Source organism: Myxine glutinosa, chromosome 3 (genome assembly GCF_964187855.1).
Source record: "Myxine glutinosa chromosome 3, kmMyxGlut1.1, whole genome shotgun sequence".
NCBI classification, from domain to species: domain Eukaryota; kingdom Metazoa; phylum Chordata; class Myxini; order Myxiniformes; family Myxinidae; genus Myxine; species Myxine glutinosa.
This window is the reverse complement of record NC_136263.1, coordinates 66,244,085-66,262,606: the sequence shown is the minus strand read 5'-3', so window position 1 is coordinate 66,262,606 and position 18,522 is coordinate 66,244,085. Positions and strand designations below refer to the sequence as shown.

The window sequence follows — 18,522 nt, the reverse complement described above, 5'->3', positions numbered from 1 at the left end:
ATACCATAGGAGGAGAGTTTGGTGAGCAGAGCTGGGTGCCAAACCGTATCGAAGGCACGTGATATGTCGAGGGAGACAGCTCTGATTTCCTGTTTGGCATTGAGGACCTCCATCCATTGTTGAGACAGCAGAAGCAACATGTCCAGAGTAGAACGACCTGGTCTGAATCCAAATTGATGATCGGAGATCAAGCCATTGGAGAAGAGGAAGGATTTGATATCCGAAGCAATGATGGATTCCATGACTTTGCTGATAATTGGGAGCAGGCTGATTGGGCTGTAGTTGCACGGATCTGTTTTTGCACCTTTTTTGTGTAAAGCGGTAATGTTTGCTGATTTCCAAGATGCTGGCAGATGACCTTGAGCAAAAGAGAGGGTGAAAAGAACAGAGAGACGGTGAGATAGAGCGGCAGAGCAGGATTTTAGGACTCGTGGGCTGATGCCGTCTGGTCCAGTTGCAGAATCATCTTCGAGGTTTGACAAAAACTCCTCCACCTTGTCAGGAGAGAAGGACACAGAGTCCAGGAGCAGTTGGGTTCGACTGGGTAAGGTGGGAACAGAGAGAGATGGGTTTGGGACACAAGATTTTGAGGCAAACACAGAGTTGAGGCATTCGGCTTTGTCACGTGCGGTGTCAACTGTGTAGCCATTTGAGCTGAGGGAGGGGATGGAGGGGGAACAAACACCAGAAACGGATTTGACCAGACGCCACCAGGATTTGGAGGAAGGAGACAGGTTTGAGAGTTCCATCTTGAGTGTGGAGAGATAGTGCTTCCTGGCACTCCTGAGGGTAGACACACACTTGTTCCGAGCTTGGTGGAAGGAACTGAGATTACCTTCAGTTGGATTTGCCTTCCAAGAGGCAAAGGCAAGTTGTTTCAGGACAACTGCCTCACCACAAGATTCAGTGTACCATGGACGGGAGGAAGGGTTAAAATATATCATGTTCTACATATTAAACCAAGTGGACTGCGGCCTTCTCCCCGCACGGGAACGGGGGGCCTGGGCGATTGCAGACGACGCACCGAACAATCACAGCTAAGTGCATGATAAAACGCACAACGTTTATTTTTCATATATCCTCCCCATCTGTATGTGTCTGTAAATGTCTGTAATAGGAGTTAGAGGGATTAGACAGACCGGCGCGTTTTATTTTGTATTATCGGCATCCGTGGTAATAAACCTGTTTATTTTTGTACATAATTCCGTTTTCGTTGAGTTCATTGAGCTCACAAAAATGCGTCACCAAAAATATCAGCTCTATCAAAGCAAGCTTACGGCACTGAATGCAACATGGACACCAGCATTGCAGTTTTGTTCAAAATGCTTTGGGTGCTGGTTTCTCTTGGGAAGCTTGTGTCATCTGAAAGAGCAGAGATAAGTCGCCATTTTGTGTCCCTCGCCCCGTCTGTGCTTGTGACTTGACGCCTTAGTTTTTATCGGATTATTTTACTTTATTGTCTGTAGTTATTATTGATTTCATTCTCCGTTTATTCGTTCGGGATTAAAGCCGTTTGGTTTTATTCAAAGCTTTATCCTGGTGTGTGCCCTGGTTAGAATAGGTACACCGTATCCCTGCGTGTCGTAAGAAGCGACAAAGAGGATTGGCATCAGGAAGGGCATCCGGCCATAAAAACATTGCCTCACAAAGAGAACCATGACAATTACAACTACATATGGGCAGGGTACAGCCCGAAGTGGAGATCGGTTTCTGAGGTTTGGGACATGGAATGTAGGGACAATGACAGGGAGATCAGGAGAAGTGGTGGAAGTATTGGTCAGAAGAAGAGTGGACATATGTTGTGTGCAAGACACGAGATGGAAGGGAAGTGGTGTGAGAATGGTGAAGGGTAGGCAGGGACAGAAATACAAGTTTGTGTGGCAAGGGTGCCCGGAGGGCGTGAATGGTGTTGGTGTCCTGTTTTCTGAGGAGTTTGTAGACAGTGTGGTGAGTGTGACTAGAGTGAGTGATAGGTTGATGATGGTGAAAATGATGATTGGAAAGCTCTTGGTGAACGTCATCTCGGGATATGCTCCACAGGTTGGTCAGAGCGATGAAGAGAAGGACAAGTTCTGGTGTGCGATAGAGAAGCTGATGGAAAACATGAAAGATGAGGAAGTTGTTGTGGTAGGAGGAGACCTAAATGGACATGTGGGAAGGAGTATGGACGGTTTTGAGGGAGTTCATGGGGGTTACGGATATGGTGTGAGAAATGGAGGAGGTGAAAGTATTTTGGAATTTGCTGATGGAGCTGATTTGTTGATTTGTAATACTCAGTTCCAGAAAGGGGATAATAAGCTTGTTACATACACGTCAGGTGGGGCAACGACAACCGTTGACTTCCTGATGGTGTGTAGGCAAGATAGGGGGCACCTCCGGGACACAAAGGTGATCCCGGGGGAGGAGGCTGTTTCACAGCACCACTTGGTTGTCTGCGACATGAGGGTGAAAGGTGCGAGGAGAGCTCGGCGGGTGAAGTACCAACCGAGAATGAAAGTGTGGAGGTTGAAAGAGGTGACAGTAAGGGAGGCATTAAAAGAGAGGCTGAGTAGGGTAGAGGATGATGTGGTTGAGCTTGAACGTGGTTGGATGTCAATGAAAGATAGTCTGTTGGGAGCCGTTGGTGAGGTATGTGGATGGACAAAAGGACCACCGAGGCACTCGGAAACATGGTGGTGGGATGATGAAGAAGTTCAAGGAGTGGCAGAAGGCGAAGGGTACGGGAGCAGAAAAAGCAGAGCATGAAAGTTATAAGGCAGCCAAGAAGGCTGCAAAGAAAGAGGTAGCAAAGGCGCGGGAGGCATGTAGGAAAATGTTCGGAGAACGCTTGGATTCGGAAGAGGGTCAGAGAGCGGTATTCAGGATTGCAAAGCAGATAGCGAAAGAGAGGTGTGATGTGATGGGGGTGAGTTGCTTGAAGGATGAAGTGGGACAAATCGTTGTGGACCCACATGGAATTAAAGGAAGATGGAAAAGATATATGGAAATGCTGTTGAATACAGAGAATGAATGGGATGGCAACATAGAGAGTAACCCAGTTTTAGGACCGGCAGAGAAGATAACTGAGAAGGAAGTTGAGGAAGCGATAAAAGCAATGAAGAGTAGAAAAGCAGGAGGGCCGACGGGAGTTGTGGGAGATATGTTGAAGGCAGCAGGAAGTTGGGGTGTGAAGAGAATGCCAGAGATCTGTAATCTGGTGGTGAAAGAAGGCCACATTCCAGTGGATTGGGAACTGAGTACCCTCGTCCCTCTATACAAGGGGAAAGGTGACCCTCTGGAGTGTGGCTCGTACCGAGCGATAAAGTTATTGGAGCATGGAATGAAGGTATTGGAAAGGGTGTTGGAGAGGAGGATAAGGAAGAAGGTGAAGATCGACGAAATGCAGTTTGGATTTATGCCAGGAAGAGGAACGACAGACGCGCTCTTTATTGTGAGGCAGTTGCAGGAGAAGTACATGGAGAAGAGGAAGAAGTTGTTTCTTTGGTTTGTTGATCTGGAGAAAGCATTCGATAGGGTTCCACACAAAGTATTGACATGGGCATTGAGGAAGTTAGAAGTGGAGGAATGGTTGATCAGAGTAGTGATGGCAATGTACAAAAGAGGTTCCGAGTTCAGGTGAGATATCACGCGCACAGCTGTAAGGACGAAGGACGGGAACAGTGGTGAGTTTGAGGTGAAGGTGGGAGTGCATCAGGGGTCGGTACTAAGTCCACTACTATTTGTAGCTGTGATGGAGGTGCTGGCTCAGAACGTAAAGGAGGGTTTACCGTGGGAGTTGTTGTATGCAGATGATCTGGTGTTGATTGCGGAAAGTATGGATGGACTGAAGGAAAAGATGAACAAGTGGAAGGAATGTATGGAGACGAAAGGTCTGAAGGTGAATATAGGAAAGACGAAGGTGATGGCAAGTGGTAAAGCATGTGGTGAGGTGGAAAGAACTGGGAAGTGGCCATGTGCTGTGTGCAGGAAGGGTGTCGGAGTGAACTCCATTCAATGTACAATGTGCGCTGAGTGGGTTCATCAAAAATGGAGCAGTCTGAGAGGGTCATTAACCAGTGTGGTGTGCACAGAGGGAGCTGCAGATGGAGGAAATGTTGAGTTGGATCTTGGAGACGGCGTGAAGCTGGAAGGTGTGAAAACATTTTGCTATCTCGGAGACATGCTGAATGGAGAAGGTGGATCAGACTCGGCAACGGTTGCTCGAGTGAGATGTGCATGGAAGAAGTTTCGGGAACTGAGTGGCGTGCTGATGAGGAGGGGAGTGTCGTTGAAGCTGAAGGGAAAGGTGTATGCTGCATGTGTGAGAAGTGTAATGATTTATGGGAGCGAAACATGGGTAATGAACGTAGAGCAGCAACGAAGGCTGGAAAGGGTGGAAATGCGAATGGTTCGGTGGATGTGCGTTGTATCGTTGAGAGAGAGGAAGACAAATGATGAATTGCGAAAGATGATGGGAATAGAGCCTGTGATTGATGCTGTGAAGAGGAACAGGTTGAGATGGTTTGGTCATGTGTTGAGGAAGGATGAAAGTGACTGGTTGAGAAGAGGGAAATGAATGTTGAAGGAAGTAGAGGACGGGGAAGACCGAGAAAGACTTGGCTAAAGATGGTGGAAATGCGGGCAAGGGGGTTAACAAGGAGAGATGCAGAAAATAGGGCAAAATGGAGAAGATTGGCATGGGGACCGCAAGGCTAACCCCCGGTCTAGCAGGGAAAATGGCCTTAAAATGCATGTTGTTGTTGTCTACATATTAAAGAAGCGGCAGTTTTGTGTCCGTTACATCATTACGTCTGTGATGTCATTACAACGGCTGACTTCACCGACCGACATTTCAATTTACTAGTAGGCCGACACCCGCTCACGACGGGAGCTGCAGAAAGGGTCATTCCTCTTTGGGGTATATAGATTTAATACAGTCGATCTATGGTCGGGTCTCAAGGTGTGCTCAAACATTGGGTGTGTTCATTTGCCAAGTTTCTTGTGGAGAGATCGCTAAGTGGTTAAAGCATTCGAGCAAGCACTCCATTGAAAACCCTTAAGGACCGGCTGGCTTGGCAAGCGCTAGCTATCCGCTTGGTAAATGAGCACACGTCCACCATTGTGGGGTATATAGATTACAGTAGATCTTCGCTCAGTTCTGTTGGTAAAACTTACTTCATGGATGTCGGGATTCCTCAAAATATATTTGTTTAATGTTATAAACAGCATCAGCGAGTGTTTGAAAAGCTAATAATGTGTGTTTGTGGTTGAGAATATTTTACAAGCTCAGCTGCACTGCTGTTAGTGTTAGACTTTTGGTCTTGTTTTTTGATTCCGTTAAACCTTAGTCCATCACGGGTGATCAATGTTGTGTGAATCGAAAGTGTGTGTCGTTGCAGGTAGGAAGCAAATGAAATACCTATTTTTTGGCGGGGGTGGGAGCGGGAAGGGGTACTGGTGTGGAGGGTAAAACCTTCCGAGACATAGACCTAGACCTCAAGGGTTCACCCCCCTCCCCCCTCCCTCCCCCGGAGACCATGATTTTTATTTTTGCACATACTGACTGATTGATACCGCACGATCCTGATAGTGATATCTCACCTGAACTACGTAGTACGTTCCAGGTGAGCGAAGAATCAGAATGAGTCTTCAGCCAACTCGTAATCTCACCCGACAAACACAGAGATACAAACCCCCACACGGCCCGGGAACCCAGACGAGCGTTCCGAACCCCAAAAAACATCACACGAATGGTGCACATTGTCGACGAAACGGAGTCTGACCTGTTTGGAACGGGCCTGGCCGGCTGTTGGAGCACGCTTCCGCAGAACGGTCACCGAATCCCAGTCACTTTCAGCCATAATTCGGCCTCGGTCCACGTGACGTGTTCAATAACAGCTGTATTTTAAAATCCCTCTTCGTTTAATGGTCACGCTCGCCTTCAGGAACGGCCTCTTTTTCCTCCCTCGATCGCTCACGTTGGCTCAGCTAAAGCGACACTTCGTGTTGTGTGAGAATATTGATAAAATGCGTCCGTTGATTTAACGGAAATGGTACATCGAGTAATCTCCCTTATTAATTTCCTAATGTTTCTCACTTAAACTTCATTCTAATATTTATGAGATATGGCGTAGCAAATATTATTGATGTTTCAGGTAGGCAAACGTTAAAAGGTGGTATACCAGCTTAGCTTTTAAAAACAAATTAATAACACTCAATATTTATGTTCTCGAACAAGGAACTTCAATGCAGAATATCTAGGAACTTCAACGCAGGATAACTAGGAACTTCAATGCAGAATAACTAGGAACTTCAACGCAGGATAACTCGGAACTTCAATGCAGAATAACTAGGAACTTCAACGCAGGATAACTAGGAACTTCAATGCAGAATAACTAGGAACTTCAACGCAGGATAACTAGGAACTTCAATGCAGAATAACTAGGACCTTCAACGCAGAATAACTAGGAACTTCAATGCAGAATAACTAGGAACTTCAACGCAGGATAACTAGGAACTTCAATGCAGAATAACTAGGAACTTCAACGCAGGATAACGAGGAACTTCAATGCAGAATAACTAGGAACTTCAACGCAGGATAACGAGGAACTTCAATGCAGAATAACTAGGAACTTCAACGCAGGATAACGAGGAACTTCAATGCAGAATAACTAGGAACTTCAACGCAGGATAACGAGGAACTTCAATGCAGAATAACTAGGAACTTCAACGCAGGATAACGAGGAACTTCAATGCAGAATAACTAGGAACTTCAACGCAGGATAACGAGGAACTTCAACGCAGGATAACGAGGAACTTCAATGCAGAATAACTAGGAACTTCAACGCAGGATAACTAGGAACTTCAATGCAGAATAACTAGGAACTTCAACGCAGGATAACGAGGAACTTCAATGCAGAATAACTAGGAACTTCAACGCAGGATAACGAGGAACTTCAATGCAGAATAACTAGGAACTTCAACGCAGGATAACTAGGAACTTCAATGCAGAATAACACGGAACTTCAACGCAGAATAACTAGGAACTTCAATGCAGAATAACTAGGAACTTCAACGCAGGATAACTAGGAACTTCAATGCAGAATAACTAGGAACTTCAACGCAGGATAACGAGGAACTTCAATGCAGAATAACTAGGAACTTCAACGCAGGATAACGAGGAACTTCAATGCAGAATAACTAGGAACTTCAACGCAGGATAACGAGGAACTTCAATGCAGAATAACTAGGAACTTCAACGCAGGATAACGAGGAACTTCAATGCAGAATAACTAGGAACTTCAACGCAGGATAACGAGGAACTTCAATGCAGAATAACTAGGAACTTCAACGCAGGATAACGAGGAACTTCAATGCAGAATAACTAGGAACTTCAACGCAGGATAACGAGGAACTTCAATACAGGATAACGAGGAACTTCAACGCAGGATAACTAGGAACCTCAATGCAGGATAACTAGGAACTTCAATACAGGATAACGAGGAACGTCAATGCAGGATAACGAGGAACTTCAATGCAGGATAACGAGGAACTTCAACGCAGGATAACGAGGAACTTCAACGCAGGATAAACGAGGAACTTCAATGCAGGATAACGAGGAACTTCAACGCAGGATAACTAGGAACCTCAATGCAGGATAACTCGGAACTTCAACGCAGGATAACGAAGAACTTCAACGCAGGATAACGAGGAACTTCAACGCAGGATAACGAGGAACTTCAACGCAGGATAACGAGGAACTTCAACGCAGAATGACGAGGAACTTCAACGCAGGATAACTAGGAACTTCAACGCAGGATAACGAGGAACTTCAACGCAGGATAACGAGGAACTTAAGCACAGGATAACAAGGAACTTCAATGCAGGATAATGAGGAACTTCAACGCAGGATAACGAGGAACTTAAGCACAGGATAACGAGGAACTTAAGCACAGGATAACAAGGAACTTCAATGCAGGATAATGAGGAATTTCAACTCAGGAGGCCATTCGGCCCATCATGCCTGTGTGCTACACCAATACTAAATTAAATAAATCAGTTAAGCTGATGACGTAATTTAATCGTCGGGGGAGTTGTTTGGGGTGGAGCGAGAATGATTAAAATGATTTTAAAATGATCAAAAAAATTATTTCTCGGAAACCGTTGAATGGAAAAATTTTAAACATGGCACATTGTCAAGTACTCCCAATGGGGAACAAAAGCATGATAATGAAAACATCATAGGTGAAGTGGTATACCAGCTAAAATGTTTTAATCAAATTCCTCATTCTAAAAATCTGAAATTGCATGCCCATGATCTATGGCCCATTTGTATTGAAATTTATGACATCATAGGTCACATGGTTTGGCAGCCATATTGGATTTAACCTAAAACTTTTTTTAAAAACATCTCCCAAAACAAATCGATTGACTCGAAACTTCACGAGTGTCATTGACTAAACATAGCGATTAAATGATGATCACGAAAAGATAATTAGACACATGGTGAGGCAGCCATATTGGATTGAAGGAAAATTAAATAATTGTATCTCTGAAACCACTTGCCATATTGATGCGAAATTTTACAAATATCATCGAACACCATTGTTGCATATAGTCTGAAAATGATTATGTCGCAGGTCACGTGGTTTGGCAGCCATGTTGGATAAAAAAACGAACCATATCCGATCAACACGAAACCTCACAAACGTGACCCACTACCCATACATATGCAGAGTGTACATTTTTAAAGGTCATATGTCATGTGGTATGGCAGCCATATTAGCTTGAAAGCCGATATTTAAAAAAATCCCTTAACTGAAACTACTTCACCAATCCATGTGAAACCTGTCATGGCTGGTGAAATATGATACTTGAAAACAGCTGAAGGGATTTAAATCAAAGTTGTTTCTTTTTAGGACAATGAACAAGGGCCGTTGTGTGACCCGTTGTGTGACTTTGAGGAGGCATATTGGCGACACAGTCGCATTGTTTTAGTTTTTCGTGTTTGGTTTATTACCACATTTGGGGAGAGAGGAAAAGTGGTTGAAGGCAGTTTTAGTGTGAACCAGAGCAATGTGACTGTGTCGCCAATATGCCTTCGCGTAGACCATGCCAGTGACAAAGGGTAGATATCCTCGTTCACTGTCCTGAAAATAAACTAGTTTGGTTTAAATCCCTTCAGCTGTTTTGAAGAATCACATTTTTACCAGAGGACAGGTTTCACATCGATCGGTGAAGTGTTTTCGGAGAAGGGATTTTTTTAAATATTGCCTTTCAATGTAATATAACTGCCAAACCAACTGACATTTAACATAAAAAGGTACAATCTGCAGATGTGAGATTCGGGGATCACGTTTCAGAAGTTTTGTATTGATAGGATAAGGTTCGTTTTTCTTTCCAAGATGGCTACCAAACCACGTGACCTACGACGTCATCATTTTCAAACTATATGCAACAATGGTGTTAGATGACATTTGTAAAATTTTGCATCGAAAGGGTAGGCGGTTTCAGAGATATAATTATTTAATATTTTCCTTCAATCCAATATGGCTGCCAAACCATGTGACCTAAGATGTCATAAATTTAACATTTCAATACAAATGGGTCAGAGATCATGTGCATGCAATTTCAGATTTTTAGGATAAGGCATTCAATTAAAACATTTATGGCTGGTGTACCACTTCACTGATGATGTCATCATTATCATGCTTTTGTTCCCCATTGGGAGTACTTGACAATGTGCCAAGTTTAAAAAAAATTCCATTCAGCAATTTCCAAGAACTTTTTAAAAATTATTTGCGTTTAAACCAAGATGGCTGCCATATCACATGACCTATGACATCACAATTATCAAAAAAAACATTCTGCATCGGTGTCACTCCTACCCTGAAAGTTTCGTCTCAATCGGACATGTGGTTGCTGAGAAAAATGAGGTGTAGCCTGTACGGACAGATGGACGGGCTTACAACATGAAAACATAATGCCTCCGGCCACCTTTGGGGACGGAGGCATAAAAACGTACAACACCAACCACACACGATCCTTTGACGAGACTCCAACATGGACATCACACTCAGCACAGTGATGCACACAATCACCGATCCATACTCAAGCTCCTACTCCTAGTCAGGTTCACTATGTAATTTCGTTGGAATTTTTGGGGGATTTGGAAAACTATATATTTTTGGAAACTATATTGTATAGTCAGTCAGAAAACCAATGTTGCTATTTGCACAGACTCCTGTATGGCGGCCATCTTGGATTTTCAAAATTGCCGCCGTAGAACTAATTTTTCTCAATATCTCAGCTTCTAAATAACATAGAGCTTTGATTCTAACGGCTAAACATACATTTTCAAGGGCCCCGAATCCAATGGTAACAAGTTCGATAAGCTAGACATGACCATAGAGCTCCTATGTGGCGGCCATCTTGGATTTTTAAAACTGGCCGCCGTAAAACTGATGTAACTCACCTTCTAAAGAGCACAGAGCTTTGATTCATCATTGAGTAAAGTCATCATCATCCTCATCATCGCTTTCGTTCATCACATCTTGAGAGTCCTCATCATTTTGGCACTGGATGTCACACTGACAAAGGTCTGTACAAGCCAAGTTGTTTGTTCTGCAGGAACATCTAGATGAAGAACAGTCTGTTTTGCACTGGCATCTAACCATTTGAATGATGGCCTTGGGGGCTGGAGGCTCCTCAGTTGTGGTTGGTTTCACTTGTCCATCCGTGTCTTTGTAAAAGCCGTTTTGCAGGGGATTCAGCTGAGGATCCTGTTGAGCAATGCTTGCCTGACCCCACACTCTGGCTTGGATATTGACTCTAAGGATGTGCTGCTTGAGAGCTCCAAGAGTAGGAGGAAGCCTGTCACTTTCTGCCATGTGTTTGCAAAAGAGATACCATCGTAGTTCGGGGATGCTGTCGATGTGGATGCCATTTGGAGAGTAAGCAGCACATACAAAGTTAGCTAGTGTGGACAACATGTCCTCCGTCACTTCAGTTGCATCTGAAAGCATTCGCACGGTGTCTATGACATCTTCACTTGCTTTGAGGTAGACATGCAGCCAGGTTGCTTTGCCTATTCGAGAGAACCTCCCAGTGTTGTCTGCCCCTGTGAAAGCATGAAAGGCTGGCAATGCCTTTGCTCTTTCGACCCCTAGAGCTGTCCACAGTGGCTCTATTTGAAGTATTCCAGAGGCCATGGAAATGGATGTATTCCTCAGCAGTAGGTCATAGTTTGCTATGACTAGTACCAGGACATCTGTGTCGGGAGAGAAGAACACCAACTGCGCATCATGTGGGTTTCGCTGGGATGCCAGCACGGCCTGGTGGATCAACAGGGTGTCAGCTTCTTCATGGTTGTTGTCCTCGAAGAGCAGGTCACTGTTGCTCCAAGTACGCCCTGAAGCAGACGTGATGATCAACTTGGATGAGTGACTATTGTATTCTAGAGTTTTCGCTGCCAGATAGTCAGTCAGATCAGCCTTTGTTTTGTCATGAGAAAGGAATCTGCTCATTGGGATGTGTTTGATGGAATAAATCATCTCTGACTTGATACTGTACTGCATCCTTTCCTTGCCTTCTTTTAGCCCTGGTAGCACTCTTCAGAGAATCATTTTTGTACGTGTCAAAGACCAGTATGATCTCATCACAATCTTTTGTTCGAGACATGAGTCTGTCATTGAAGCATTCACCCAGATCGTTGACTTTCACTACAGTGGCTGGTTTCTTTGTCAGCTTATGCACAAGTACCATCCCATCCACCAGTGCAATCTTCCGACTTGTAGGTTTACTAGATGTGGATGCCATAGTTCTTGTGTCCATTGGATCTTCTTGCAGAACACTTGCCGCTGGTGTCTGCTGCTGATCTTCGGGGTGAATTTCTGCTCTTGCTAACTTGTCGAGGAGATGAATTAACTTCGACTTGTCAGTGCATGGAAGAATTGTCCCATCTGGAGCGAACAGTGCTCTTGGTGTCACAGTGAACTCGTAATTTCCGATGGCATATTTCTGGTTGACGTCTCTGTTTGACTTGGCAAGGACCATGAGCCTTCCGTACAGTTCCTTAGTCTCCTTCAGATCCACAGTCCTGTCTCTGAGTTTCACTGTGGTTCTCTTGTTCCCAGACGTGAACATCTTGTTGTTCTCCTTCTTGACTGGTGCCCAGAGGCTAACATCTCCATTGATACGCTCCGACACGTAGTCTTCATACAACTTCTGACCAGTGACATCAATGTTCAAGATCTGTGGTACATACTCGTCTGGGATGTAAGCATTCGTTATCACATTGTGCAGCTTGTCACCTTCAGTGTCAAATGGATTCCCGTGACTCAGTATCACAGTCTTGATCTTGTTGATTGCTTCATGCTCCATCTTGACTGCACTTGGACCACGGTCATGATGTTCTGTGATCTTGTCACCTTCCAGGCCAAACTGACTCTTGAAGTCTTTTGACAGGCGTGATAATTCTGGTGTAACCATGAAGAATCTCTGTCTAGCATTGGCATTGTTAGAGATGCCAATCAGTCCAGAGTGAATCTTCATCAGCTTGTTCAGATGTTCACATGCATGATCTGGTCCAATGGATACAAACGGGATGTCATTCTTGGTTACTGATAGATTGCCAGCTCCTAGTTCTTCCCAGGTCCTAGGGTGATTGGTTCCTAGGTCATACATGTCTGCGATGTATCGGGGCCAGAGCCGCTTGTATTTGATCCGGTCCATGGCAAAGAATAACTTGCTCAGTTCTTCTCCAGCTTGGAGGTGAAGCACCAGGTCAGCACTCCGTGATGCTGCCACGAATAACAGGATTGTCTCCACCCGATGTAGATAGTTCATCATTGACTTGAACATTGCATTCTTGGATCTCCGTGCTTCCCAATTCTCGAGTGCCGTCACCACCCCATCAGATGTCAAGACTTGAAGGAGTTTGCTGTTTGCAAAGGCCCACAAAGGGCAAAACACTCGCAGTAGAATCGTATTTCTCATTACAGTCAACACAGTCAGGTTCAGCATGTCCAGATTTTAGATTTCGTTGGATTGTTTTTGGGATTTAGAAAAATCAAAGCTCCGTCTTATTTAGAAGATGAGATCCTGAGAAACATCAATTTTACGGCGGCCAGTTTGAAAAATCCAAGATGGCCGCCACATAGGAGCTCTATGGTCATGTCTAGCTTATCGAACTTGTTACCATTGGATTTGGGGCCCTTGAAAATGTATGTTTAGCCGTTAGAATCAAAGCTTTATGTTGTTTAGAAGCTGAGATATTGAGAAACATCAATTTTACGGCGGCCAGTTTTAAAAATCCAAGATGGCCGCCACATAGGAGCGCTATGGTCATGTCTAGCTTATCGAACTTGTTACCATTGGATTCGGGGCCCTTGAAAATGTATGTTTAGCCGTTAGAATCAAAGCTCTATGTTATTTAGAAGCTGAGATATTGAGAACAATTAGTTCTACGGCGGCAATTTTGAAAATCCAAGATGGCCGCCATACAGGAGTTTGTGCAAATAGCAACATTGGTTTTCTGACTGACTATACAATATAGTTTCCAAAAATATATAGTTTTCCAAATCCCCCAAAAAATCCAACGAAACTTTAAATCTGGACATACTGAACCTGACTATATCACTCAATGGTGAAGAATCACTTAAAACTAGAACAACACTCTTCGACGTCATGACGTCGACCGATATGCCTCCGCCCACATTATTACATCATTATAATACTTGTACCAAGTTTGATTTCAATCCATTCAGCTGTTCTCAAGTTATCACATTTTTACCTGACATGACCTTTAACCTTTGACCTCAGCCTGCAGGACCCCAAAATCTAATCAGTTAATCTTTACACCATTATACATATCTGTACAAAGTTTGAATTAGATCCCTTTCGCTGTTCTCAGGTTATAGACCGATTACAGACTTTGACCTTTGACATCTTGACCCCAAAATCTAATCAATTAATCTTTACACCATTATACATATCTGTACCAAGTTTGAATTAGATCCCTTTCGCCGTTCTCAAGTTATAAACCTATTACAGACTTTGACCTTTGACATCTTGACCCCAAAATCTAATCAGTTAATTCAGTTAATGAATCAGTTAACACCATTATACATACCTGTACTGAGTTTGAATTAGATCCCTTTCACCGTTCTCAAGTTATAAACCTATTACAGACTTTGACCTTTGACATCTTGACCCCAAAATCGAATCAGTTAATCTTTACGCCATTATACATACCTGTACCGAGTTTTAATTAGATCCCTTTCACCGTTCTCAAGTTATAAACCTATTACAGACTTTGACCTTTGACATCTTGACCCCAAAATCGAATCAGTTAATCTTTACATCATTATACATACCTGTACCAAGTTTGAATTAGATCCCTTTCACCGTTCTCAAGTTATAAACCTATTACAGACTTTGACCTTTGACCTCAGGACCCCAAAATCGAATCAATTAATCTTTACACCATTATACATACCTGTACCAACTCCCTTTCGCCATTCTCAAGTTATAAACCTATTACAGACTTTGACCTTTGACATCTTGACCCCCAACATCAAATCAGTTCAGCTTTACACCATTATACATACCTGTACCGAGTTTGAATTAGATCCCTTTCGCCGTTCTCAAGTTATAAACCTATTACAGATTCTGAACTTTGACCTCTCGACCCCCAACATCAAATCAGTTCATCTTTGCATCATAATACATACAGAATTAGATTTTGACCAAGGTGTCACTTGGTCAAACACCTTGGTCAAAATTGCATCACTGGTTCACAAGTTATCACGGTAACAGGATTTTTACCTAACCTTGGACCTCATGACCGCAAAATCTAATCTGTTCATCATCACCTTACATTACATACCTGCACCAAGTTTGACTTATATCCCTTCAGTCATTCCCAAGTTATTGTGGTAACGAAAACCTATCACAGATGGAATTTTTTTATTCCATAAAATGATACTGCTATTAATTATATATGATTTATTGTTTATATATGATTACTTCATACATATAAATCACAGTTATTACTAAAGGGTGAACTCCCCCTCAGCACACAAAAAAATTCATGCCTCCCCCCCTTCACATGCCTCCCCCCCAAAGCCCTCTCCCTCCCACAGATCTCTCGATGTCTCCATGTCTCTCGGTCCCTGCTCTCAAATGTTGTTTGTGTCCTTCCCCCTCTCTCCCCATCTTGTCTACCGCTCCCGATGTTATTTGTTTTATGTGTCTGTTTGTCTTTCTGTGTGATTAATGTTCGCTCTTTCACGAGCCTCGATCTTGTATACAAAAAAAAAAAAAAAAAAAAAAAAAGGACCGAATTTTGCCGAGGATAATTGTAATATTGAAGAGCAAAAATGAATAAAACTGTTCAAAACATTAAGACTTCAAGAGATATTGTCCACCATTGTGCCTTTTTTTTCAGACATCACATATGAAACATTATACACTCTTTTTATTTAAAGTGAATAAATGTACAGGTGACATATTGTTACGTTTGTGGAGGTAGGCAATGATTACCTTAGTATAGGTAGAAGTGTATAGATTACCATGCTCCGAATGGCACGATGAAGAAGAAGAATCCCCATGTACAAAAGTAGGGATCCGTTAGACCGTATGCCGTGTAAGTATATGTGTCCCCATGAGAGGGGTTGGGTTATGTTAATTAGTTAGGGATTATGGGTTATGAATCCACTGCATGTAATTGCCTCTGTTATTTCCCCTCTGTTATTTATGACAATGCAGCACACACACACACAAAGCCAGCAATCGTGCATTAATAACATTAAATAAAGCAACCGGAACAAGACATTCAACTACCGCTGGCACTGCCAGCCGCCACATCTCCACACCAAGCAGGCAGGGGCATAAGGCCACGCCCCAAAGAGCAGTGATTGGTTAGGATTGTCGAGCAACAAAGAGAGGGACTAGCTGGTTGGAGCAGGCACGCGCGGCGTCGGATGATGTCAGAGCCTTGAGTACAAAAGAACGCTCTCCCCGACATTTTCTCTCTTGGGTGGGACAGTCTCAACGAACAGTCGTGTTCCGACATTTTCCCTCCTCTTGCATTGGAACATTGGTGCCGTGCAGTCACAGTTCATAGCACTCTCACGCTAGGGACATTGGAGGTTTCGACGATCGTGAGGAGGAGCGAACTGCAGACCAATGCCTGCAGTTTCCCGGGCATGGACTGCAGACCGATGCCTGCGGTTTCCTGGGCACGGACTGCGGACCGAGGCCTGCGTTTCCCGCGAGCGAACTGTGCACGGAGGCTTGTGCTGTTCCCGCCAAGGATGCGGGGTTTTTGACGATTCCCAAGGGGGTTGAGGAGATGCTCAGAGCTAAGTAACTAAAAACACACACACATTTATTTTCACCAGTTATGTTCCCCCTTTGTGTGGTATACGAGTCTGTGTGGGGACGTCACATTTAGGAATCTTAGTTTTGCCGTGTGTTATTTTATTACCGGCATTTCTTCAATAAAGCCAGTATTTTTGTACATTTTAAATCCTGTGTCGGCTTGAATTAATCATCGCAGGTTCGAAGATGTCCGGTGGGACCCATGAAGGTAAGTTATTCGCCCTCCCCCACGCACGTATTCTCCGCTATATTTTGACTGAACACCTCGGAATGTTAAGCTCGATCGGCTAATCCGTCCCCAGGGTGTTCACCTCGGGAACGCGACAATATTTATCACATTAATTCTATGTATTTATTATTTTTTTGAGTAGTTTTTTTTCCAATAACTATTACAAAGAACTACTGAGGACATATGACTCATAATATCCGATGTTGAATTTCAGTTTCCCCTACTGAGTACATATGTCATATCTGTGGGTAATATCCCATGTTGAATTTCAGTTTCCCCTACTGAGGTCTCATTGACCTATATCTGGGTAGCTACACTTCTGAAATTCATCATTATAACGTGAGGAACATTCATGGAAAATTTGGCACTTTGTTCACCCGGTAACGGTATTTCCAAAATTTTTCATGAAACCATCTAAATATAAGAGCTCTTCCTTCACCTTTTTCCTCTATATAAAGACTCTCCTGAGCCTTGCTCATGAGTTATTCTATTTGCGGATCTTTTTCCTGTGTTGTACTTATCTCCACCACCCCAATACATAGCAATGCACCCCAACCAGTTGACTGCCGTTCAGCTATGTTTGTTGTATGACCCCACATTGTCACTCTCACATCTATTTTCATCCCATCTAAGATGGGCTGCACAGTTTCTTCATTCATAGTCCTTCCTCTTTCTTGTTCCACCTCCATTACTCAAGGCCACCGGCACAACAAATCTGCATTGGTGTTGCCTTGCCCTTCCTTGGATGATAAGCAATGTCAAATTCATAAGCTGCCATTTTTGTTACCTATCACTGTGCTATAGCATCTAGTTTGGCAGTGAACGTATGACCTTGCAAGTAACCTCGCAGCTCGTCTGCCTCGGCCCATTTTATGGCAAGAGCCTTCAACTTGTGCGCTGCATAACGGGTTTCGGAGGATTGTATACTCACCTACTGGCCTATGCCAATCCCTCTCTTTACCATCCTGAAGTCGTGGCAAAACCTCCACTATAACTCCCTGTGAGGCATTCACTTGAAGAATGAATGGCTTGCTGAAGTCTGCAAACATCAACACAAGCAGTGGTTAAGTAGAGTTTGGGGTGGTGAAAGACTTCCTGGCACTGTGTCCCATATGAGTATCATCGTCGACTCCTTACCCCTTTGTTGATCTTTCACGTTGTCTTTTGTGTCCCCAAGCATCAACTTGTAGAATTGTGCGACAATGGAAGAGAAACCCTTCAGGCTTCATGTACCTCTGGTAACAACAACAACAACAACATGCATTTAAAGGCCATTTTCCCTGCAAGAGCGGGGGTTAGCCTTGCGGTCCCCATGCCAATCTTCTCCATTTTGCCCTATTTTCTGCATCTCTCCTTGTTAACCCCCTTGCCCGCATTTCTTCTTCCACCATCTTTAGCCAAGTCTTTCTCGGTCTTCCCCGTCCTCTACTTCCTTCTACATGCATTTCTATCACTCTTCTCAACCAGTCACTTTCATCCTTCCTCAACAAATGACCAAACCATCTCAACCTGTTCCTCTTAACAGCATCAATCACAGGCTCTATTCCCATCATCTTTCGCAATTCATCATTTGTCTTCCTCTCTCTCTCAACGACACTCCGCACATCCACCGAACCATTCGCATTTCCACCCTTTCCAGCCTTCGTTGCTGCTCTACATTCATGACCCATGTCTCGCTCCCATAAATCATAACACTTCTCACACATGCAGCATACACCTTTCCCTTCAGCTTCAACGACACTCCCCTCCTCATCAGCACGCCACTCAGTTCCCGAAACTTCTTCCATGCACATCTCACTCGAGCAACCGTTGCCGAGTCTGATCCACCTTCTCCATTCAGCATGTCTCCGAAGTAGCAAAATGTTTTCACACCTTCCAGCTTCATGCCGTCTCCAAGATCCAACTCAACATTTCCTCCATCTGCAGCTCCC

At 43.8% G+C, this 18,522-nt stretch overlaps 1 protein-coding gene across 1 annotated transcript in view; it reads right to left on the bottom strand.

Moving 5' to 3' along the window:
* The window catches only part of EDF1 (endothelial differentiation related factor 1), a 30,620-nt gene extending 24,581 nt beyond the window's left edge, over window positions 1-6,039 (bottom strand). Inside the window, exon 1 of the mRNA XM_068110732.2 lies at window positions 5,763-6,039. Coding sequence (XP_067966833.1) covers window positions 5,763-5,840 — 78 coding nt within the window. The 5' untranslated portion in view covers window positions 5,841-6,039. The remainder of the gene's footprint in view (window positions 1-5,762) is intronic.
* Window positions 6,040-18,522: the final 12,483 nt, after the last annotated feature.